The sequence below is a fragment of the Podarcis muralis genome, chromosome 1 (genome assembly GCF_964188315.1).
Source record: "Podarcis muralis chromosome 1, rPodMur119.hap1.1, whole genome shotgun sequence".
Classification (NCBI taxonomy): Eukaryota; Metazoa; Chordata; class Lepidosauria; order Squamata; family Lacertidae; genus Podarcis; species Podarcis muralis.
Window position 1 is genome coordinate 81,708,841 of NC_135655.1, and position 26,109 is coordinate 81,734,949.

At 44.9% G+C, this 26,109-nt stretch overlaps 1 protein-coding gene across 4 annotated transcripts; it reads right to left on the reverse strand.

The window, feature by feature from the left end:
- Positions 1-3,841: 3,841 nt before the first annotated feature.
- SERPING1 (serpin family G member 1) lies at positions 3,842-25,268 on the reverse strand. 4 transcript variants are annotated; one of them, XM_077933015.1, is made up of 17 exons: positions 25,171-25,268; positions 23,124-23,196; positions 19,474-19,578; positions 19,250-19,354; positions 19,026-19,130; positions 18,802-18,906; positions 18,578-18,682; positions 18,354-18,458; positions 18,130-18,234; positions 17,198-17,302; positions 14,668-14,775; positions 11,064-11,550; positions 10,296-10,433; positions 9,203-9,406; positions 7,730-7,872; positions 5,680-5,899; positions 3,842-4,527 (listed from the first exon to the last, which is right to left on the reverse strand). In XM_077933015.1, the coding sequence occupies exons 1-17, from the start codon at positions 25,251-25,253 to the stop codon at positions 4,277-4,279; spliced, it is 2,547 nt and encodes an 848-aa protein (XP_077789141.1). In that variant the 5' UTR covers positions 25,254-25,268; the 3' UTR covers positions 3,842-4,276. The 4 variants fall into 4 exon arrangements, with proteins under 4 accessions (XP_077789141.1, XP_077789148.1, XP_077789144.1 ...); XM_077933022.1 differs by lacking the exon at positions 19,474-19,578; XM_077933018.1 differs by lacking the exon at positions 19,026-19,130.
- Between the last annotated feature and the right edge of the window lie 841 nt (positions 25,269-26,109).

Here is a 26,109-nt window from a genome sequence, read left to right on the forward strand (position 1 = left end):
AAAAGTTAATGAACATTACCATTCAAATGGCGCACCGTGTCTTGTGATCGATTATGCTGGGTGGGGCTTACATGGACCCCCCATTTATTTAAGCTGGCATTCCTTATGTTTAATGCTCTCCTACGTCAGTTGCATGTGCCATTGCATGAACATGCTGCATTTGTATGGTTGTGCTTTGACATTTGACTCAGGTTATTCGTGCCTTTTATTTCCAGCTGCTGCCCGCAGCCCCATGTTCTGCTGATTCCTGCAGAATCTCCTGGACTTTCACTGATCAATGGGACGAGCTCACTAAAGGAACCCGCCTCGCCCAGGAGCTGCTGGAGTATTTGGAGCACCTCAAATTTTCCTGCAGCTGAGATGACAAGTGCACATTCATGTGCCTACTCCGAACCATGGACTGAGTAGGTACATCACGATTGCCTCAGCCTCCATATGTGTGATTTGACCTTCGTTCAGAAGGTGGGATGTAGAGATGCCGTGAGGCTCTTCGCAAGAAGAGGGACAGTGCCTATGTGTGTGTGCAGGAGGCGTTCTATGTACAAGCACTACTCTATACAAAACTGGGTCTCAAAGTGCGTGTCTGTGTACGGGAGGCAGCGGTGCAGTCATGCATCTTGAAGTGCAGAAACTCATCATTGCAGCCCCAAAATCTATAGCCTGCAAGGGTCACATACGCACATGCCCAAAGATCATCAGTACCCAACAGTAGTTTAGTGGTACCTTCTGAAGCACAGTCAGTCTTCATGGTCACTCCCTATAGAACTCCCTAAAGAACAAACATGAATTTTTGACCAGATGTTAAAGCTTCAATACAAAGCCAGCTTTTTCCTCATTCCCCCCTCCTCCTGTTTCATTGTGGAATCAAACACTGGCTCACAATTTTGTGACATTTTGATTGGCGATAGCAAAACGACTCTGGAAATATATTTTTCTAGGTTGCAGTTAAAGCCTTAGCCATGCATATTCGTCTTGCAATCCACCTCTTCCTTTGCTTATTTGGTGGGTTTCTCCTTGAGAAAAACTTATTTATTTGGAATGTGGAGGACTGGCAAATAGCACCCCAGGAGATATCATCATCTCTGCTGCGGTGCCTGTTTTCCTAAGCATTTTCAGAGGGTTCACTGTTGGTCATTTGTTGTTAATATTCTTAGCTTACAATTTAATGATGCTTTAATGATTTGATTGTATACTACTATGATTTTTTTAATGAGCTGGTGGCATATAATTATATTGCACACCACTATTATAGATATATATATGTATATTTATGAGTTATAGTTATTTTTATAAATAAAATAAAGTAGAATTTCTTAGTCATAAAGCTGAGATGTTAAATGTTAAAAGCGGTGGATTTCAAGCAATGGATTTGAAGTAACCGATTTCAAGCCACAGATTTGCTTAACAGATTTCATGTAATGATCTTCAGCCACCAACTTCTACTGCCAATAGACAATGAGCACGTTATACGTTTGGTATGTGTCAACAAATGATTGGTTAATTAAGACCACAGTATGCTGCAATTGGCTATGTTACCCTCATGAATCCGGTGCATGGCCCTATTGGCTACTAACTGGTTAACCTATTTATGTATGATGAAAATAAATTAATAATAATATTAATAATGTATTATATTTTTATTGTAATATCTTGTATAATATGAAGTTGAACATTGTGTAATATCAGTGTTTTTTTTTAAATAAATAAATAAATCAACTGAAGTATGTTTAAAGAGATATACAGTTGTGATGTCGGAGTCTGAAATTTTTTAATAAACTCAGATGCTTTTCTATGGGTCTGACTCCAGGAATATACAAGGAACACTTTTTCCATTAGAAAATGATATGTGCTCCCTTCATTCTGGGGTCATTTGTCCACCTTTGGTCTCCACCCTGCACTCAGCTCTCACCTGTGGCTCCTAGAAGCTGTCACCATGTGACACTGTCCACACACTGGGAATGCCTTTGACTGGCCGGCTAAACCAGATGAAGGTAGTTGATGGGTTTCAAACCCTTGGTGAGTTAGGGACTTCCCCTGCCTGCAAAGAAAACTCCAGGCAGATTGAGCGGATGAGACCAACAGCAGGTTCAACAGTCAAGAAGGCAGGTTTTTTGAAGTGAGGGTCAGGTCAGGTCAGGTAGCCAGCCCATCTAGGAGAAGGAAAACTCTGGTCCTCAACCTCAGCTGCCTTGTGGGATATCTCCAGGAGAAGAAAAGGCTAAGGAGTAAAGCCTACACAAATCAGGGGCAGAGTCCCTAAGATGGTTGGATGGTGCCTTGTACACTTCTTTCCAGCAACTCCTGCAGCCAAACTGGTGCCAAACGTATTGCTCTGCTTTCCTTTGGATCACATCAGTAAGGCCAAGGGGGCGGGGCTTGTTGTCTGGGCAGCCAAGGCCCCCCATATACACTGCCCAGGTTTGCTCTTTGTGGAGGTCACTTTGGTGCTGCTAACACTGCAGTTTGACTTCGCCATTGGAGGCGCACTCCATTTTCTCTTGAGATAGACAGATGCCAACGACAACTCATCTAGTTCTGAGAGGAATTGGGGGGATGCGGGAAGCTTTCTAAATTAGCATCATTAACAAGGGATGGCCTAGGAAAGATAGGCTGAAGAAGCCTCTCTGCATTTTCACAACCCTTTCTAGAGCAAGTGGCTCACTAGTCATGCTCTCCACTCCAGGAGTCCTCATCATAGAATCATAGAATCATAGAGTTGGAAGAGACCACAAGGGCCATCGAGTCCAACCCCCTGCCAAGCAGGAAACACCATCAGAGCACTCCTGACATATGGTTGTCAAGCCTCTGCTTAAAGACCTCCAAAGAAGGAGACTCCACCACACTCCTTGAAAGCAAATTCCACTGTCGAACAGCTCTTACTGTCAGGAAGTTCTTCCTAATGTTTAGGTGGAATCTTCTTTCTTGTAGTTTGGATCCATTGCTCTGTGTCCGCTTCTCTGGAGCAGCAGAAAACAACCTTTCTCCCTCCTCTGTATGACATCCTTTTATATATTTGAACATCGCTATCATATCACCCCTTAACCTCCTCTTCTCCAGGCTAAACATGCCCAGCTCCCTTAGCCGTTCCTCATAAGGCATCGTTTCCAGGCCTTTGACCATTTTGGTTGCCCTCCTCTGGACATGTTCCAGTTTGTCAGTGTCCTTCTTGAACTGTGGTGCCCAGAACTGGACACAGTACTCCAGGTGAGGTCTGACCAGAGCAGAATACAATGACACTATTACTTCCCTTGATCTAGATGCTATACTCCTATTGATGCAGCCCAGAATTGCATTGGCTTTTTTAGCTGCCGCGACCTCATCAGAGGAGGAAATAACACTCATGGAAGGGAACTATATGGAGCAAGAGGTGGAGTTAGGTAGCAGCAAGGCCAAACCACGCCAGTCAAGCCTTACAGCATTCCAGCTGCCACCATATCTGATAGACTGATAGCTGAGCCACTTCCAAGCCTGAAGGACCACAGGCACATGAGGGTACAAGACCTGGCAGTTCTCTTGACCTTAGACTGTGGACCTTGGACCTTAGTCTCTGGTCCATCCCGTAAGTTTGCTCTGACTCCTGACATCCTTGTCTCCTGAAGCAAGGAAAAGCGTAAGGGGCTCCCCCCCCCATTTTTGGCTCTGGGTTGTCCTTTTTTGCCCCAACTCTGCCTATTATGGGCATGCAGGCCATGACACAATCCGCTGAGGGCATGTAGCTAGTGGCGGTAGGTTCCCTTCCTTGGTCTGGAGAATCATTTAATTGGCTGAGCCTCCACTTGCAGCCTAAAGCAACACAACACAGGCACACTTCTGCCTCAGACATGGCAGTAACACAGTCCCGTGAGCCAATTTAGTTTCGCTTTATTCCTTATGAAGGTGAAATGGAAGAGGCTGAATGGTTTGTTGCAGTGGTTACATGGGGAAAAGGAGGAGAAGGAGAAGGAGAACCTCTTGACAGAGGTGACCTCTTTTCCAGCCTGCTACATAAATGGGAACAGGTGGATTGTTCAGTGATGCAAAGGAAGGACAAAAACAAAACAAAACAAAACAAAAATCACAGAAAAATGACAAGGGGGAGGGAAACCAGCTTTTTTTTTAAAAAAAGGCATAGGAATGGGAGGGTAAAATTATAACGCAAAAGAATAAAATGGGAGGAAATACCAAAGGAACATGTTACAGCCACTTGCACAAGGCTTCATGTGTAAACAGTGAAGGCTGAACTAGGGGCAATACTGTGGGTGTCTGGCAGAAGCTGACAGGAGCAAGGAGGAGAACGTTATGCTGCCTGTGGGTTGTTGATGCGCCCCATGAAGACTGGGAACCCATTATCCCTCATCACTGCAACAAGGAAGGGCTGAGACACTTCAAAGATATTGGCTGTGCGTGCCAGGGAGACAACTGTGGCAGCCGCTGCTTCCACTCCTTCCTCGCTGATTTCCAGCACAGCCCTGTGGTGAGCACTGGACACGGCCAATTCTTTATCCGTGGAGATCTCACACAGATCGGCATCATAGAAAAAGCCAAAATCTGAAAGAGAAGGTTGGATTAAATGCATAAGGATAATATCGGATGAAACCTAAACTCTCTTCTCCTTTGGCTGGAAATAGGTTTCAAAGCAGAGCTATGGGGGAAGAGAACCCTGTACATGCCTGCAAACATTGTAGTACTTCCAAGGCAATTTCCCCCCCACAATTAGCTAGAGGTAGAATTAAAATGGAGGTGTCACATAGCATTCAATAGTGTTATATTAACCAGCAGTGCCCTTCCCCAAGGAAAAGATCTTCTTATAATGTTGACTTAGAAGTATTTCCCAGTCAGCAAAAGTCCCCAGCAACATTAATTAAAAGCTTCCCTTTTGCAGGTTTAGCCCAATTTATTTCTTCTTGTTTTAGCATGGGTAGGGAATTGGTGATGCATGTCTCCTGAATTAGCCAGATTCTGTTTGTGTGTGTTTGTTTGTGTGTGTGTGCGCGCACGTGAGAGAGAATTGGTTTCCTTCAGTTATTACTTTCTCCTCTTATTTCTTTATTAGCACCACATCACTATTTCACACACACAAACACAGAACACCCCAAGAGGAAATGACGTTGGCTAATCTAGAAGCAGACACAAGAATCTTTAAAAGGCATCGTGCTTTGCTTAGTCACACCGGATAGGTTGGCACGGCAATTCTTTTACAGCAAATAAATGGTAGTAAATCAGGCCTGTGGGGAGAAGAAAGGACAGAAGGACAATACTGTTAATACTGGAATACATTGAGGTTGGTGGCTTCCAGCTGAGGCATTTATTGTGCAATAACTATGCCCTGTGAACTCATGTTTAATGGAGGTGACATGGTTATTGTCCTGTAAACCACCACCCATGTTTTCCCAGTGCTGCTTCCATCTGTTTTTCTTATCCCAAGAAATCTAGTTTGGGGAGAAGGAGTGGAGTAGAAGCACTATCTCTCTGCAGTTGAGGACACTTAAAGCCATGCAGCCAGTCCTGCTCTGTGAACAATGCTGTGAAATTGGCTTCTTCATGGGCTTGAGTGAATTAAATATACTGGTGACAGGGTGGTGGAGTGTGGGGGTTAGCGTTTCTTTCTATCACTGACACAACCTATCCTTCATGCTGAAAAGGAGCAATGCTTCTTTGCCTTTAGCTCATTTCTCCTCTCTCCCGCTTTATTTTTCTTACCCATCTCCCCAATTATGTTCATGAGGTTCTGGGAAGTGTCCGCCTTGAATCTGGGTAGGTAGACCACGGTAGGCTTGAAATGGGTGCTCTCCAGCTTGGCCATCACTGACTTGAAGACAACTGCACTGAGGCGCTCCTCCACCTCGGTGAGATTTTGAGTTATGGAGCTGGGCATGATGATGACCAGGCTCATGTTGTTAGACAGCTGCAGTCGGCCAACCTAGCAAATTAAACACCATCAGTCTCCTGCCTTTCTCCCATGTTCTCATGCACCCTGCTATAGAGGAGCACCCCATTTTTCCAATGCTGTATTGGTCGAAACACAAGATTCCCCACACTGTTAAAATGAGATCTCTTTGAAACTATATCTACGTACTGTAAGTATCTGGTATGGTCCAGTGCTTTTTACAATCTAAAAAACCCCACACAAAACCAGATGCAGCTTCTGAACTCGTCTCACAATGAACAACTCACTGGCCAACCAGCGCCACTTGTTGAGAAGGGTGTGAGACCCTTTTACAAAAATGGCTGAAGTTAACAGCCAGATGCTCTGACCCATTGCACCACCTGGAGAGTAAGCCATCTGTGTGGTTTCCATATACATATGTATATGGTATATAGTTGTTGTTGTTGTTTAGTCATTAAGTCATGTCCGGCTCTTCGTGACCCCATGGACCCAAGATCCAGGTTTGGGGCAACTCCCCCACAGATATTTAAAATCACAAAATATGAAGCAAAATAAAGCATGGGAATATAGGTTGCTGGACCTTTAAAATATGCCCCTCCAAATGAGTTCCAAAATGTACTCTTAAAAGTTTCTTCCCAAAGTTCCCCTTTTCCCCCAGCAGAGGAAAAGACCACGTTTGGCAAGGTAAGAAAAATTCTTTACTTACAAACTCTCCAAAGGTCAGATTCATGAGCTTCAGAAAAGTCACACAGGCAGTAAAGCTTAGCTTAGTTACAAAGTGGTGAAAGTTCCTAAATTATTGGTATAGAAACTCGAGAGTGGCTTGGCTGGTGAGAGCCATGCAACTAAGCTGGAGCAACCAGCTCAAACCTCTTCACATGTAGCAGAGACAATAGACTTGCTTACCTATTTCCTCCCAAGGCAAGGGGAAATGACCTAGAAGAAACCTGGTAGGACTGCTTCCCTTCATGCATTGACTTAAGCATGTTGCTTATATTAGACTGGCTATCCCACACTTAGGTTTTATACAAACCAGAATTAGGGAGAAACTGTGACTTATATTCATACCAATATGGTATAGCTCTAATTTGCTGCTTTCCATTTTTCTTCCTCCTCCCCCCTCTCCCTTTTATATTTGGAAAAGAAGAAAGGGTTTTGTGTGGGCTCAACGGAGTAAAGTTAGCACACACACAAAAATCATAAAACGGTTATTTATATAAGGAACACCAAGCCTGTTTGGTGTTCATTCTCCTGTTGGATATGGGGTACATGTTTTGTGTTGTGGTGGCTTTTTGGATGACTGCAATATGTTTGTTCTGTATTGTTTTAATTGTTATTTGATTCAACTGTATTTTTGTGTTTTATTTTCTGTTCTACAAATTGCGATGGGACTTCCACCAGCTGCGAGAAGCAATTGACAAACGAAACTAGCCTAAGTCTTTACCGATGTGACCCAATTCAACAGCAGGAGCAACTGTTCAAGGAGAAACCCAAGACAGGCACAAGATAGCCAAGCTGGTGGGACCACCAAAGAACAGGAATGCCTTAAGAGCTGAGGGTATAAGAGCATCCCTGCACTGCAAGTTTCAACAAGTGTGAAACCAGTTTAAGAAACATGAAAACTGTAGTTTTGCTAGGAACGAAGGCAATTTTTACCACCTTAGAACTGCAGTTCCCAAGGTTCTTGGATGGGAGTCCTAAACAAGCTGATGCTAGTTTTTGCTTCTATAGGTATGTTCATTGAATTAATAATTAATTTTTTAATATATTGCTTTGTTTGTTGCAAGCCATCCTTACTAGAGTGTCTGAACCAGGTCTTAGAAATTGAAAATGTAAGCCTCTCCCAATCCTCATAGGCATTACCTTAGCCTGCAGGCTGTGGTCAATGAAGGAGGCCATTGGGTATTTCTTACTCATCATCATTTGAACATTGATGGGAGCTAAGCCTGGGCGGTAGAATTTTGCCTTCTTTGTGTCTTTCACTAGAAACATTTCCTTCCACTTGGCTGAAAAGATGAAGAGCTTGGATCAGCTTATTGAGGCATAAACACCAGAAGAGCTCTGCTTGAATCCAACTAAAAAGTACACATTACACATTGGCCAACCATAGGCCTCCAGGAAGCCTCACAAGCACGACATAAAGGCATTAGGCCTAGTGGCTATCACCACCACCATCACCACCATTTATATGCTGCTTTTCCCCAGACTGAGGTTTACAGTTAAAACTACAAAAACACAAATATTCCATCCCCATGTCTTGTGGCAGTGAGTTCCACAGTTTAACTATGTGCTGTATGAAGAAATACATCCTTTTGTCTTTCCCGAGTCTCCTGCTAAGAAGTTTTGTTGGATGACCACATGTCTAGTATCATGAGAATCCACCCTATCATCAGGTTGCAGAGTAAGTTATGCATTTTTGACACCATACCTCATATTTAATTAACCCACAATCTAAACTTGCACCTGTAAGGGTAATGCTAAAGAAAGTCCCTGAACTTTCCTACTCACTCCTCTTTATGCGTTTCACAACCTGGCATTGATGAAGCACAGTTCTGTCCCTACTAGAGTCACAGCTTGCCTGTCCCAGCCAAATACTGGCTGCTTCCAGAATGGATTTGTGCTCTCCAAGCACCATAGTTCCTAACTGTTATGGAGCAGGGAGGATCTACACTACTCCCCCCCCCCCATATATATATATATATATATATATATATATATATATATATATATACTGTACACACACACACACACACACACACACACACACACACACATTTTCCAGCTAGCATTTTTGTTTGGGTATACATACAATGAGGATTCTGGCTGCAGGAGTGTCAAGAGCCCAGCATGTCTACATCCTTTGTGGAAGGCCAACCATAGCGTGGGATAAGGGCGGATAAGCCATTTGCCCTGCATCAACCATCATATTCCTGTTGCTGGCTTCATTGCCTTCCACTTGTGGGGAGCCCTCTCTACCAGTGCAGGCTCCCTGTGCAGTTTAGAATCCTAGAGGATGGGGGCTATCCCATCAGTCCCATCAGTCACACTTGTATTGCGTGTGGGCTTTGTATTTCTATATCATATATATCGATTTTTGTTGAGACAAGTCAACCGATGGGAGGTCTCTTGAAATTTAAAGTGATATAAAAGCTCAATAATGGTGGAACCTCGAGACATGCCATGGTGTGGGGAAATAGGGGCTAACTGGAATCTGCCTGGGGACCAGTGTTTCAGGAATTGAGTGCCAAAGGGTAGGGAAGCCAAACTGGCTTTGGGTGAGCAGTCTCTCTGGATCAGATGTTGGGGGACAGAAGGCCCTAGAACCTTCCTACTTACAGTAGAAGTAGACAGCATTAAGGAGTATCATCTTGGCATCAGAATCCAGCTCATTCACAATCTTCTTGATCTTCTTGTTAGTACTTTGGCTCACCCAACTGTTGATGTCCGCCACATCCTGGTTGCTGTTATTAGTAAGGTGAGCCAGTTTGGTTTTATAGAACATCCTTGTCAGGTTGCGGAAATCATTTTCCAAGGGGAGAGCTGCTCATGAAGAAAAAACCAGAGATAGAAAAATACTCCCTTGAAACATACTTCTTGCTCTTGTGGGTTATCTTGAGAGGACTCCTTAGGTAAAGGTAAAGGTACCCCTGCCTGTACGGGCCAGTCATGTCCGACTCTAGGGTTGCGCGCTCATCTCGCTCAAGAGGCCGGGAGCCAGCGCTGTCCGGAGACACTTCCGGGTCACGTGGCCAGCGTGACGAAGCTGCTCAGGCAAGCCAGCACCAGCACAGCACATGGAAACGCCGTTTACCTTCCCGCTATAAAGCGGTACCTATTTATCTACTTGCACTTAGGGGTGCTTTCGAACTGCTAGGTGGGCAGGAGCTGGGACCGAACGACGGGAGCTCACCCCGCCGTGGGGATTCGAACTGCCGACCTTGCGATCAGCAAGTCCTAGGCACTGAAGTTTTACCTACAGCGCCACCCGCGTCCCAACAGGACACAACAGGACACAGTGACAAGTGCCAGAGCCCATGGAAACGCCATTTACCTTCCTGCTGCAGCGGTACCTATTTATCTATTTGCACTGGTGTGCTTTTGAATTGCTAGGTTGGCAGAAGCTGGGACAGAGCAACGGGAGCTAACCACTGTCAAGCGGATTCAAACCACCAACCTTCTGATCGGCAAGTCAAAGAGGCTCAGTGGTTTAGACCACAGCACCACCTGCATCCCTTTAATTCAGATATAATCCATAAATGGAGAATATGGAGAACATTTCAGCTATGTTCCACAATTATAAAACCATTTTCCACAGATGTTTTCTGTTTTGAAACACACACCTGTCAGTGTGAATAAGATCTTACCTGAGAGAAGATGGTGCGTGGGAAAAGACGGTGTATGGGAATCTTGAACCTGGTAGTTTACTCACCTGGTTGGAAAAACATTGCATTGGCAGAGGTCAAGGACTCTGATTTCTGGAGACTCTCTAGTGCTCTATGGACACATGTGAATCCTTCAGGATAAAAGAGCAGCCTCTCAAGACGGTCCTTGGTTTGATTGCAGGTGCCTGGATGGCAAAGACAGGGTTGTGAGGAGCAGGTATGTATCTGTCAGTGCATAGGCCATGGCTTCCCTTAATTTAGTGAGGAATTTGTTAAGGAGGGAGTGACAACCTGCCCCACAACACCAACAGGACCAGGAAGAGAGCTGGGTGACTCAAGGGAAAGTGGGGTGCTGACCATTGGTTATGTCCCCTCTAGCCCTGACCTGTCACTGACCCGAGGAAGCGTTTGCCAAGCTGTGCTGAGCTGAGGCATTCATTGTTGCTTTTTGTAATACACGCTGGCACTTTTGGTTTGAGTGATGGAGCAGGTAAGGAGGAAAGCGGGGAAGATAAATTGAATAAATGATAATATATGAGGGGCTGGAGGTCCACCAGGTGAAGCTGAGAAGGACAGGACATGCTGAAGCTCTGGGAACACCATTTAGGGAAATAATAATAATATTAAATCACGTGGCTGGCATGCGCTGCAGTTGCTCCTTGCCAGAGGAGCAATCATACTGTACTTTGTACATCTTGATATATGCCCGTTTTTCTAGACAGAGATTATTTCCATGCAGGAAAAAAAATTATCAGATGCAGAGGTCTTAAGACTGAAGTGATGATGTGCACACCTGAAGGTAGGTATGGCCTTACCCAGCAATAGGTTGGAGAGCATCACTGCGACACTGAAGGGTGAAAAGATCAAGTTAGAGCCAGGCTTCTCATGTAGGATTGCTGCTTTATAGAACTCCACAGAAAATTCAGTTAGAGCCTCAAACAACTTCTTTTCATCCTCTGTAGTGGCACGAGCGCACGTGGCCCATGGATTAATGCGTGGCTGGCACTGCTTGGATGTGCAAGGGGTACTTGTCATTGCCTCTGCTGTTGTTGGTATTCTTGTGGCTGGCTCTGTTGTGTTTGTGGTCCCAGCAGGTATCTCTGGGTCATCCAGACATTCCTTGACACCAACCTCAGAGATTCTTGACTGTTTACATTCATTGCCCTCTGCTCCCCCATCTCTTTTGTTAGATGCAACTTCCAAATGAGTAGCTTCCTTTTGCTCATGGCTCCCTTCGTTTTCTCTCTCGCCTCCTTCTTCCAGCTTCACTGTAGCATCATCTTCATTCTCAACCGGAATCCCCTGTCAAATAGTGTTAGCAATATACCATAATAGATGATGATTTAAAAATGCCATTTCAAATACTGCTTGATATATAAAAATATGTCTAAGAGGTATACAGGAAGCTAAAACAACAACAAATGTGAAAAAAATACACAATGCAATATTAATACAAATTACTAATAAATCTATTCTTCCCTTCTTTTGACACAGCTCCCCACCCAATGCCTCTCAGCTTCCTGACTCTTACCCAGGACTCCACCCATCCACCCTCACTCTCACCCAGGGCCCAAACAAACTCACAAATCACCCCCAAAATCTCCCCCAAAAGAGGGTTTATCACCCCCCTAGTTCCACCCTCTAAGGTTGCTTTTACTGGCAGGCACCAGGGTTGATGGAGCTGCCACACGCTGCCCACAGCTGTGTAGCTTGGTTCAACTCTATACAAAATGTGTTCGAAATCACTATTGTACTGTTACACGCTATCTCAATCTCTGAGCGGAGGGCAATTCTAGGCATTCCAGGGTGGGTGCTTGCCCAGGTTTTGGTTTCCTTGGAATGAAGGCCAGCAGAGCGTAAGATGGGGCAGGGGGAGGGGCTCACAGCATCAACTCCCTAACTGATCTTGCTTCCTCATTAGGTTCCCAGGTGAGCCCCAGAGCCCAGCACCAAGCAAACATGTATCTGAAACATGTCTCTGTCTCTCCACCTTCTTGCTCAGCTCACACACAACTACTCTTCCATTCTTCTTCTAACCACCAGCCAGGTGGGAAAGGGAAAGGCCCATCCATTTGCCCTAGGCAGTGAGCAGCTTCTTTGGTAATACTAATGAGTGTACTTAAGCTAAGGCCATTATCTTACAGTTGGCTAGTTAGAACAGAACAGCTTGCGCTCTACATGGGGCTACCTTTGAAGGTGACCCAGAAACTGCAATTAGTCCAGAATGCGACAGCTAGACTGGGGACTGGGAGTGGCTGCAGAGACCACATAACACCAGTCCTGAGAGATCTGCATTGGCTTCCAGAACGTTTCTGAGCACAATTCAGAGTGTTCGTGCTGACCTTTAAAGCCCTAAACGGCCTTGGTCCTGTATACCTGTATACCTGAAGGAGCGTCTCCATCCCCATCATTCATCCTGGACACTGAGGTCCAGTGCTGAGGGCCTTCTGGCGGTTCCCTCACTGCGAGAAGCCAAGTTACAGGGAACCAGGCAGAAGGCCTTCTCGGTAGTGGTACGCCCTCCAACCAGATGTCAAAGAGAAAAACAACTACCAAACTTTTAGAAGACATCTGAAGGCAGCCCTGTTTAGGGAAGCTTTTAATGTTTGATGTATTACTGTATTTTAATATTAGGTTGGAAGCCGCCCAGAGTGGCTGGGGAAGCCCAGCCAGATGGGCGGGTATATATATATATATATATATATGCTTTCGTAGATTTTCACGGGTACAGGAATGCAGGTTTTGGTGTCCTCGGGTGTCTTCCCGTGTAAAAGTTGGGGTGTCTAGGCGACGTTTCGACGAGGTCTCACTCGTCATCTTCAGGCTGGTGCTTTCGGCTTCTTGTTGCTGGAACAGAGCTCTGTTCCAGCAACAAGAAGCCGAAAGCACCAGCCTGAAGATGACGAGTGAGACCTCGTCGAAACGTCGCCTAGACACCCCAACTTTTACACGGGAAGACACCCGAGGACACCAAAACCTGCATATATATATATATATATATATATATATATATATATATATATGCTTTCGTAGATTTTCACGGGTATAGGTATGCAGGTTTTGGTGTCCTCGGGTGTCTTCCCGTGTAAAAGTTGGGGTGTCTAGGCGACGTTTCGACGAGGTCTCACTCGTCATCTTCAGGCTGGTGCTTTCGGCTTCTTGTTACTGGAACAGAGCAGGATCTCAGTGTTTGAGTTCCTATAAATACTGTTGAGGGGTGTGGTGTATAGCCTCCAATGTTCTGGGCCGAGAGGAAGTTCCCAGGCTAGTGTGCCTTTTCTTCTTTTGTTCCTTAGTTGCTTGAGGGATATCTTGAGTGATTTCTTGAGTGATATCCTGAGTACCACTTAGGTGGGTCATTAGGTGTGGATTAGTTGCTAAAGCCTTTGTGTCTTGACCTCTTGAACTTTGTGAAGAGTTTTTCTGAGAAGATGGCTGTAGTTGTGCAGCTACAGCCATCTTCTCAGAAAAACTCTTCACAAAGTTCAAGAGGTCAAGACACAAAGGCTTTAGCAACTAATCCACACCTAATGACCCACCTAAGTGGTACTCAGGATATCACTCAAGAAATCACTCAAGATATCCCTCAAGCAACTAAGGAACAAAAGAAGAAAAGGCACACTAGCCTGGGAACTTCCTCTCGGCCCAGAACATTGGAGGCTATACACCACACCCCTCAACAGTATTTATAGGAACTCAAACACTGAGATCCTGCTCTGTTCCAGTAACAAGAAGCCGAAAGCACCAGCCTGAAGATGACGAGTGAGACCTCGTCGAAACGTCGCCTAGACACCCCAACTTTTACACGGGAAGACACCCGAGGACACCAAAACCTGCATATATATATATATATATATATATATATATATATATATATATATCAGATCTAACCCTTAATGGATACAGGACCCCAGGAGTTGGAAGGGACTAAAGGCATCATACAGACACACACACACACACACACACACACACACACACACACACACCAACTCACAACAATACTTAGACCATAAATCAATGTTCTTTTGGGTGTTGCAACTAATAAATGTGCTTCTTATTCAAATAGAAATAGAGTCTGGATCAGCTCTAGCAGCCAGAGCACTCTTGTCTTTTGTTGGAGATTGTGGTGGTGGAGTTGTATATCAGAGCTACCCCAGAGGTACCTTAATCATGCTCATGGCGTTTAGATTAATTACTGAAAAGATATGTAAGAGTACAGCTGAGAGAGACTAGAAAGCTGAGTGTTAAAATTCAATAACTAAGGTACAAATCTCTAATGCAAAGCAAAAAATTAAAAATAAATCCCGATTAGCATTCTCAGACAACAACTAAAATCTAAACTAAACAGGAAGCAAAGGTGAAAGAAGTAATTCCCAGCAAAAGGCCACTTCCAAATATTTCTAGGTTTAATAGTCACACCTGAGAGTCCTGAAGGTTAAGGATCTTGCTGAGGGGGCGCCATGTTCCGGTTTCCTTGTTGTTGGTGCTTCTTGTGGCCCGAGTTGGCTCTTCCGTAACCTCAGAACCCTGAAAGGAAGGACAATGTGCTTGAGGTTGCAGTGGATCGCTTGATGAAGATGTCTGCCGAAAGTTCGGCAGCTGTGAAAAAGGGGGAAATTCCATGCTGGGGATCATTAGGAAATGAAATGAAAATAAAAATGTTTATAGCACAATGCCATTATAGAAATCTGTGGTGTGACTTCATTTGGAATACCGTGTACAGTTCTGGTCCCCTCTCCTCGAAAAGGATACTGTTGACTTGGAAAAGGTTCGGAAAAGGGCAACTAAAATGATCAAGGAGATGGAGTGACTCCAGTCTGAAGAAACATTGCAGCTTCCAGGACTTTTTAGTTTGGAGAAAAGGCAAGTAAGAGTTAGCATGATAGAAGTTTATAATATTATTATGCATGGTATGGAGAAATATTTCTTTCTCTCTCTGGTAACACTAGAACTCGTAGACATATAGCCAAGCTGAATGTTGGCAGATGAAGGGCAGATAAAAGAAAGTACTTTTTCATTACGGAATTTGCTCCTACAGTGTCCTGGACCTCACTGCTGGATGATGAACTTGAACTTGGACTCAGAATGCATAAAACTGAGTGGTAGAAAGGCAAAGTTAAAAAAAAAACACAGCAGATGAATTACATGGCTAAGAATGAGCTGAGATTATCCAAGAAGAGACACCCACCCCCTCTTCTTTTTGAAAACAGGGTAAGCATAGCCCTTAGGGCGGAAAGCAACACACATCTCAGGACTAGGCAAGCAAATGGGAATTCCTCCAAGTGAGTTGGACCTGTGAGGTTTGCTCATGCTGGCACTGGTGTCTCCATGGCTGGGAGATGGAAGTGGAGTCAGTGCTGGCTCAGTATCCAACTTACTGTAAGGACCTCCCCAGAAGGAAGAGTTTTCTAATTGACAGGAGAAGGTGGCAGCGGCTACACTTTAGGGAGTTCATGACTAGAGGTGTCTGATAACACAGGGGTGTAACACCTCTCTGTCAACCTGCTTGGATTCTTCCCAGGATCCAGCTCCTGACTCCCTTGATCACTGGGCCCCTCCTCTAGCTCAGACATTTTTTGGAGGCCCAATTTCACCTCCCCCAACCTGCTAGGATCCTCCTCTGAGCCATCAACCTCTCACTCTCTCCTCAGGATATGACCATCCCTTTCATGACATCTCCACAGGGCTCATGACACCCAGGAGCCAGTGATGGCCACCAGCTTGAATATTACTTATACCCTGCCTATCTGACTGGGATGCCTCATCCACTCGGGCCAGCTTCCAACAGAATACAGCGGTACCTCGGGTTACAGTCACTTCAGGTTACAGACGCTTCAGGTTACAGACTCCGCTAACCCAGAAATAGTACCTCAGGTTAAGAACTTTGCTTCAGGATGAGAACAGAAATCGCACGGTGGCAGCGGGAGGCCCCATTAGCTAAAGTGGTACCTCAGGTTAAGAACAGTTTCAGGTTAAGAACAGACCTCCGGAACGAATTAAGTTCTTAACCCGAGGTACCACTGTATAAAAACACAGTGAAACATCGGACATTAAAACTCCCTGATACACAGCTACCTTCAAATATCTTCAAGAAAGTTGTATAGTTGTTTAATTCTTTGACATCTGATGGTGGGGGGCATTCCACAGAGAAGGCCCTCTGCCTGGTTCCCTGTAACTTCACTTCTTGCAGTGAGGGAACCACCAGAGGGCCCTTGGAGCTGGACCTCAAACTGGTTCAGGCTAAATGATGGGGGCAGAGATGCCCCTTCAGGTATATAGGACAGGGCTGTTTAGGGTATTAATGGTCAGCACCAACAATTTGAATTGTGCTTGGAAACATACTGGGAACCAATGCAGGTTTTTCAGAACCGGTGTTATACGGTCCTGGCGACCACTCCCAGTCACCAGTCTGGCAGCTGCATTCTGGATTGCTGTAGTTTCTGTGTCACCTTCAAAGGTAGAGCACATTGCAGTAGTCAAAGTGGGAGATAACCAGAGCATGTACCACTTTGGCAAGACAGTGCGCAGGCAGGTCTCAGCTAGTGTAACAAACGGAGCTGGTAAACAGGCACCTTGGACACAGAATTAACCTCCACTTCTATGAACAACTGTGATTCCAAAATGACTGCACACCAAGGCTGCACACCTGGTCCTTCAGGGGCACAGTTACTCCATTCAGGACTAGGGAGTCCCCCACACCTGCCCCATGTCCCCCCAAAATAATACTTCTGTCCTGTTGGGATTCATCCTCAATCCATTGATCACCATCTGTCCTCCATCTGCTTCCAGACATTCACACAGGGCGTTCACCGCCGTCACTGGTTCCGATTTAAATGAGAGGTAGAGCATATTAAATGAGAGGTAGAGCATATACCCAGTCCAACCCCCCTGACAAGGGGTTAAAGAAAATGGACCTAATTCCCATTCTAATCCAGATTAACATCCACACCTGTCCGAAGATATTCCAGCGCCAATTCCATCCGCCATTGTTTGTGGTCTGAGTTGGCTCAGGTCTGTCATTCTCAGCTTCTCTTATGCTCTTTTTTGGCACCTCCTTGTTGCAAGAAGTCACAGAGAAATAAATCCCCATTAGGAAAGTCTTCATTCTCTGGTTTATCATGACCAATAAATGTGCTTCTTTCTCTTAATCAGAAACTGTGTTGGGTTCTAGATCCCTGCTGCAAACTGGGGTAAAGAGAGGTGAGGCAGTGGCAAGGTTAGCACAATCAAACATCCTGGTGGGAACACTGGATTGCACTGGTGCATTTGCACCACACTGACCTCACCAATGTCTCATCCCTTCTCCTCTCTGTCTTGTTATCCAGAAACATGACTGGAGCTCCCTCATTCTATTGCCCACAACATAATTTAAAAGGGGTTGGCAGCTAAAATTCAAATATGTCTACTTGGACTAGTAGTAGGATAAAGTAATTTCCATTCTAGTCCGTATTATTAGCCACACCTTCTGCTCCTGTATTTTGTCCTCAGTTGTAAGTGCATAAGCCCCTATAGTACTTTGCAGCTCTCATTCTTCATTTTCATAATCCTGGAAGGGAAGAGGGATCTCAGAATCATTTATCCCTGCATCTGCAACCTCTGTGGCCAACACCCCACACACAACATGGCACCCTCCAGATTCTTTGGAATACAACTTCCTTGTGTTTTTAAAATGTCATGGAGAAACCAATCTCCATTAGAGAAATTGTTGTTCTCCTGATTATCATAACCAATTAAAACACTTCTTTCTTCAACCAGAAACTGTTCAGCTATCAATAGCTTCTCTTTCTAAATGAATAATTCAATAGTTGCTGCTTTGGGGACACGGGGCTAAGGATAAAGGACCTACGTAATTCCCATTCTAATCCAGATTAACAAGCACACCTGTCCGAAGATATTCCAGGGCCAATTCCATCCGCCATTGTTTGTGGTCTGAGTTGGCTCAGGTCCTTCATTCTCAGCTTCTGTTATGGTCTTTTTTGGCACCTCCTTGTTGCAAGAAGTCACAGAGAAATAAATCCCCATTAGGAAAGTCTTTGTTCTCTTGGGAACAAGGGGTTAAGGATAAAGGACCTAATTCCCATTCTAATCCAGATTAACAAGCACACCTGTCCGAAGATATTCCAGGGCCAATTCCATCCGCCATTGTTTGTGGTCTGAGTCAGCTCAGGTCCGTCATTCTCAGCTTCTCTTATGCTCTTTTTTGGCACCTCCTTGTTGCAAGAAGTCACAGAGAAATAAATCCCCATTAGGAAAGTCTTTGTTCTCTTGGGAACAAGGGGTTAAGGATAAAGGACCTAATTTCCATTCTAATCCAGATTAACAAGCACACCTGTCCGAAGATATTCCAGGGCCAATTCCATCCGCCATTGTTTGTGGTCTGAGTTGGCTCAGGTCCTTCATTCTCAGCTTCTGTTATGGTCTTTTTTGGCACCTCCTTGTTGCAAGAAGTCACAGAGAAATAAATCCCCATTAGGAAAGTCTTTGTTCTCTTGGGAACAAGGGGTTAAGGATAAAGGACCTAATTCCCATTCTAATCCAGATTAACAAGCACACCTGTCCGAAGATATTCCAGGGCCAATTCCATCCGCCATTGTTTGTGGTCTGAGTCAGCTCAGGTCCGTCATTCTCAGCTTCTCTTATGCTCTTTTTTGGCACCTCCTTGTTGCAAGAAGTCACAGAGAAATAAATCCCCATTAGGAAAGTCTTTGTTCTCTTGGGAACAAGGGGTTAAGGATAAAGGACCTAATTTCCATTCTAATCCAGATTAACAAGCACACCTGTCCGAAGATATTCCAGGGCCAATTCCATCCGCCATTGTTTGTGGTCTGAGTTGGCTCAGGTCCTTCATTCTCAGCTTCTGTTATGGTCTTTTTTGGCACCTCCTTGTTGCAAGAAGTCACAGAGAAATAAATCCCCATTAGGAAAGTCTTTGTTCTCTTGGGAACAAGGGGTTAAGGATAAAGGACCTAATTCCCATTCTAATCCAGATTAACAAGCACACCTGTCCGAAGATATTCCAGGGCCAATTCCATCCGCCATTGTTTGTGGTCTGAGTCAGCTCAGGTCCGTCATTCTCAGCTTCTCTTATGCTCTTTTTTGGCACCTCCTTGTTGCAAGAAGTCACAGAGAAATAAATCCCCATTAGGAAAGTCTTTGTTCTCTTGGGAACAAGGGGTTAAGGATAAAGGACCTAATTTCCATTCTAATCCAGATTAACAAGCACACCTGTCCGAAGATATTCCAGGGCCAATTCCATCCGCCATTGTTTGTGGTCTGAGTTGGCTCAGGTCCTTCATTCTCAGCTTCTGTTATGGTCTTTTTTGGCACCTCCTTGTTGCAAGAAGTCACAGAGAAATAAATCCCCATTAGGAAAGTCTTTGTTCTCTGGTTGATCATGACCAACAAATGTGCTTCATTCTTTTAATCAGAAACTGTGTTGGGTTCTAGAGCAGGTGGACAAATAATTGCACTGAAAAGGTGGGAGAAACTGGGTGACTTGAGGAAGGGCTCAGGTAGGGTGAGGGAGGTGAAACTGGAGCCTCAAGTGGTGGCACAGCTGACAGACGGGGGACAGTGATCAAGAGAGTCAGGAGCTGGATCCTGGGTAAGTTTCAAGTGGTTGTTGGAGTGGTGTCCTCCCCCTGAGATATTGGATATGTCTAGTCAGGCACCTCCTAAAGAGCTGCTGCCGCCAGCTTTTCCCGTCATTCCTGTCTGTAAAGACACTCCTCAGGGGAGATGCCTGAGAGTACGTCAGATACTGAAACTGCACTCCTGCACCAAGGACATAGAGGTGCTGGCGCCAACATGAACAAATATCACAAGCCCAGCCCACTCACAGAAGTTCTTGTTTGTTTGCCCAGAGCAGAAAGGCCTGTCGTTGCCCGTGCTAATGTTTGGGCCTTCCCCAGTCTTCAAAAGGAAGAAGGAGGAGACATTGAGCTTGTTGGATCGACGCCTCAGCTCACACTTAGGAGCACTGGACTGCATCTGTGCCATACCAGCCTCGCCACCACCTGCCCCCTTCCACTATCCCTTCTGGCATGTAGCAGTGATGTGGGAGACTGGAGCTCAGGTGAGTGCCGCCATCCCATTCTGCTGCCCGAGATTGGCAGCTAAAATTCAAATGTGTTTATTTGGACTAGTAGTCCAAACATGTGGCATCATATATGATGTTGGATGCGGGGCAGGTAAAGACATGGCTGGGCCAAAAGGGGATTGTCACCTGTTAACCCTACGCAAAAGACCTGGATGCAGTGGAGTTTGTGATGTCAGGTGATGGACAGGTAGGCAGGCCCACTGGACAGATCTTGTTATCTACCCTGACAAATATGATGAAGGAATTAAACGTATAGAAGATGTCATTGAAAGCATGCAGCTATCTGAGATGGGGTAAGCCCAGGAGATGACAACATACACAGCCTCCCTCTCTTTCTCATGTACACAGATGAGGCTCATACCACATCATAACACGCCCCCTCCCAATCTTTCTCTCTCTCTTTCAATACTAAATGCAGGAGAATTAACAAGGAAGTAGTACTGCTGTCCTCATGTCCTACTTTTAAGGTTCCCATACAGCTTTGGCTGTCCACAACCACACACACACACACACACACACACACACAGAGAGAGAGAGAGAGAGAGAGAGAGAGAGAGAGAGAGAGAGAGAACATTGGACTAGATAGAGACAAGTGTCCAAGACCACAAAGCAAATACAAAGCAGAGGTTAGATCTGAGTCCTAAATACCAAACCACATATTTGACCCTGATACTGCAACCCAAAAGCACCCATTTCACAGAAGGCAAACTGATGGTGCTTAGAGACAAGTAGCCTGCCCAAGAACCTGAGTACAAAGCAGAGGTTGGGTCAGAGACCCCAAAACACCAAACCACTCTTGAATCCTACATTTTTCTGCAGCAAGGGGACACCCAGGTCACAGAAGCACTGATGGTGCTTGGAGACAAGTAACCTTCCCGAGAGACTACAATGCAAAAAAATGAGATCTGAGTACCCAAACACTCCTCTGACCACACATTTTCCTGCCTCAGCATAACATTGGACACACCACTGAAGGCAGGTGAGCTAACTTCCAATTCAAATCAATGCCCCTTCAGTGAATTTACTTACCATCAATTACCCACCCTGATGACCCTTCAGTTGATTAATTTGCAATTAATTTCTGACCCCAATTCTGCCCTAGAGGAGCCCCTCTCTAATTAACCCTCAATGCCCTCCATTCCCCACTGCCTCAAAAGAAAGCAAAATATGAATCTTGGGCTTATTTTCCTGCCCAGGCAACAGATCCCAGTTCTCCTTGCCTCCTACTTAAAAGGAGAAGGATCTTGGGAAGGCAGGTGCTGTCCACTTAGTGTTCCACTAGCCAGGCTGTCTTGTATTTCCTTCACATACGTTCCTCCTCGTTGCAGCACTGAGGTTGTCAATGGAGCCTTAAAATAATACGGCTTTAAAAATAACTCCAGACCTGAGCATGTGCGTGTTGATTTTTATTGAGTTTGGAGTGCCCTTTCAAGAGGCATAAAGGCACCATAAACTCTGGGAACAGGGAGCACCACCGGTTCTCCAGAAGCCACTGAAGGACTCCCATAGCTTTGCTGCTCTCATTGGCTTCAGCATCCCATGTGCTAAAATAAGCAGGACAAGGAGGAGCCTGCTGGCAGATGGTTCAGCACTGCAATCTGAATGTGGATCCTAAACTGTCCTGGGGCCCTGCTGGACACACTTGTAGCAGCGACAGATTCCCACAACAGGCTATAGGTTTTGAGAGTTAGTTGTTCCAAATGCAACTTGAAAACCAGGAAGTAACAGTGGTAATGTTAGGTAAGGTGTGAACCCGGAATCTCCCAGTCTGCATCTTGGCACGACTCCTTGGGACTGATATGTGTCCAGGTCAGAAGCCCTCTGCAACCAGTAGAAGGGCTATAACCAAAACAAAGTAGTGCAGGCCAGGCAGGTGGGGGAGGCAAGAGTGCATTTCAAAGGTGCCGCTTTGTCCTGCACATTAGATTTCTAAAGGAGAACTAACAGTACTTCCCATTACCCTCCTCTTCCTGAACATATTTTCCCTAAAGCAAGTCCTCTGCACTTTGAGGGGAATAAACTTTCAAATAAGCATGCTGTGGGTCATTTAGGACAGGGGTGGACAATATTTTGCCAAGGGCCACATTTCCTCAGAGAGTAAACTGTCTGGGGTTTCTACATGTCAGTGGTGGGCGGGACTGAAGCTGACAGTGGGCAGGGTCAGAGCCCAAAGTGGGCATTCTATACCCTTTTAAAACATGGGGTGTTTTGGGGGGGGTGTTATTGGGCTGTTGTTTTTATTTTGATTATATATTTTGTGGTTTTACATTCTGATCTTGTTCTGTGAACTGCCCTGAGACCTCCGGGAATAGGATGGTATATAAATTCAATAAACAAATTAAAATAAATAACACAGCCATTGCCTCTTTCTGGCTTGCTGTTGTCTTTTGTAGGGATCTTTCTGAAGCTGGGGAGGGGTATGTAATAACAGAACAGCAGAGCTGGAAACAAGGCCAGCTGAAGATATTTGGCTGCTTGAAACCGAACAACGAATGTTGCCTCCTCTCCTCCCTGAGTCAAGCTGCATAAATAACTACCCAAGACTGGGCAAGTTGTTTTGGCACCCGAGGCAGAACATCCCACAAGGAGCCCTCCCTTTCCTGGCATCAAAAATGCACTAATAAGTTGTTAAATAAATAAGCCCTCTCCTGCTTTTCATGGCACTCCAAACCACTCTGCCTAATATTAGGGAGCAGGGCTGGCCCTGACTGGAAGGTAACCTAAGATGTCATCTAGTCCAATCCCTTTCTGTGTTGCTTACACCTCTGCTACTCACCTGTGAGAAGCTTGGTATCAGAGTTGCAGCCAGGCCTAGGAGGATCAGCCAGATCTTCATGGTGGCAAAAATCCTGCCAAAGAAAGACACTTGAATTTAATCCCCAAAGAAGGTGAATGCACTTGCTCCCTGCATGGGACTAACACAGTTCCTCACTGGAGAAATTTCTGAAGAATATCTGCTCCAGTCAGCTGCTTCCTCTCCTTGCCCCCCTTCTCTGGCTGCTTGCAGGCTCCTCTCTCCCATTTTTCGCAATCTCGGATCACGTGCCTAAAGAAAACATTAGATTCACGGACTTCAGGGGAATTCCAGTTCCCTAGTTTCCCTGGCTTGAGAGGAAATCATTAGAAGATGTGGTAAAATAAGAAAACTGTCAAAGGAGGGGAAGGCCGAGGACAGAAGTACTTCTCAAGTAGAAAAGAAAGAGTTCAAGAAATTACCTTCTCTGTGGGGAATTCTTCAAGCGATATGGCCCAACTGTTGTGACATACCTTATCTACTTTCTGAGTGGATCATGGGGGAGGGAAAAAGGGGTTTATTTATATCTCATTGGTTGGCTGCAGGCAGTAGTTAGTTAAAAATTAAGGATTAATTCTCCAAAAAATGAGAATTCCTGTAAATCATGAGGCAGGAATGGAAGCAGGCCAGCCTGAGGACTAAGAGGATTTTATTCATTTGTGGTGGGAGTGAACTAAGATGAAGGAACAATCGGTCGTGGCTGCCGCCTGCCAATATTATTAGAGAAATGTTTTAGGACAGGAGTCTTTTTAGATTGCCTCTTGTTTCTGTTCAATTATTGGAAAAACACAATCTATTCATCAGACCTAGTGTCTGTGTATTTAATAATGGTTAGGATGCTATATGCCAGAAAATGGAAAGATAATCATAAATCTAATGAATTCAATTTGATAAGGAAATTTCAGGAGCAATTAGGTATAAATAAAGTTGGCTGTAATGATAGAAGTATAGAAGTATTAGATGGTTCAAAGTTGGTTAAATAACATATTAAGAAGATATTAGGAATTTCAGGGAAGGGAGTTGATTTTAGGTATATATGATTAACCAGCTTCCCCAAGATGGTGGTCTGGGTTGTAGTCAGCAAGACTTGACTCCTGTAGTGTAGCCTTCCTCAAACTGGTATAAACAGGGTAGCTACTTGAAACAGCTCCAAAAAATAGGAACTTCACCCCCCAAGTAAAAGGATAATATTTGTTTCAGATTTATATATGCTAATTATATGAGGAAGGAAGGTTATTGGTTTGTTTTTGTTTTGTTATGTATTTTGTGTTTCCATTTTGCATTTCTATGTTGGGAACTACCCTGCAGCCTTCAGATGTAGGGCAGTATACAAATTTATAATAATAATAATAATAATAATAAACAAACAAACAAACAAACAAACAACTGGTGCCGTCCTGACATTTTGTGTGTCTGGATCTCATAGCAGCTGTAGTCCCCAAAATGTCAGGAGAGCACCAGGTTGGAAAAGCTTGCTATACGAGTATATTTGAGCTCTGCAAGTCACATACCTACTGCAAGCCACATACCCCACCTTTATGCCCAAGAGTAGTTGAGGAAAGTTAGGGCAGTGCAGACTCCCTTGTTCTTTTACTCATGAGAAGACTTTGCTAGAATAAAGATTTATTTGCAATGTTTGTAATAAGTGTATGTTTTGTGGATAGAATAATAGAATTACAGTGGTACCTCAAGATAAGTACTCAATTCGTTCCGGAGGTCTGTACTTAACCTGAAACTGTTCTTTACCTGAAGCACCACTTTAGTTAATGGGGCCTCCTGCTGCCGCCGCACCGCCAGAGCATGATTTCTGTTCTCATCCTGAAGCAAAGTTCTTAACCTGAAGCACTATTTCTGGGTTAGTGGAGTCTGTAACCTGAAGCGTATGTAACCTGAAGTGTATGTAACCCGAGGTACCACTGTATAGCTCTCTGTACGCAAGACAAACTTTTGCTTTCCCTGAGCTCTTTCTGTTCATACCTTTGTCGCTGGGCTTCCATGCACAGCACTATACAAATATGAGCTAACTCACCTCTTTGGTGATGGGGAACAGCTGTAGTTCAGTGGGAGAGCATCTGCTTCACATGCTCCTCTGCTCCTTAAACACATGCACATCCGGTCTGCTTCTTTGGCTTTACTAGCAGAAACCAAGCAGAAGGTGTGTTGAAACTGAAAGTACATAAACATGCATTGTATAAAGTCCAGTCTCCTGGTTGCTGGAAATAACGTAGGTCTTTAGCTCCTGATTCCCCTGCCTGCACTCTGTGCTACTCACTTTGCCTTGTTGAGACTATGCTTCATGTTGGACCCCGCTCTCTTTGGTAAGTATTTTGAGAAAACGGACTGAGATCCTAGCCCCTGAAGTCCCTCAGGAGCAATAGAGTATGTCCCCGCCCCATGGGCTCCAAAAAGAGCAACACCTGTTGCCATTAGCAACAAGATACCTCTGCCCAGGGATGGCAACAACTGGAATACCAGCCTCAGCTGCTGAATAGTGCTTCATATTACAGGTGCCATTGGGGCCTTTTATGGTAAAAACTGGATCTAACAGCAAGTCTGGCCCACCAAGGGGAGAGCAACTCTGTTCAGAAACGCCACATCCCCCATCAGACAAATCATTCACTGACAACACCTCCATCTTTTCTGGATTGAACATGAGTTTACTAGCCCTCATTGAGGCCCTAACTGAACCTAGGCACCAATTCAGCCCTTCCACATCCTCCTCTGAAAAGGAGAAAAAGAGCTGGGTATCATCAACATACCAGCAACACCAGACAGACTCCAAATCAAGCTTTTAGCTCTTTCACAATATGTGATCTCATCTGTTTTTCTCCCCACATTTGGCACAGAGGTATAATTTGGGGTGGTCAAAGAAACAGTTGTTGCTCACTCCTCCTCGCAGTGAGATGGCAGCATGGCCCAAGTTTGATTTCCTTGGGAGGGGAGAGAGCACTGGAAACTGGTGCCATTT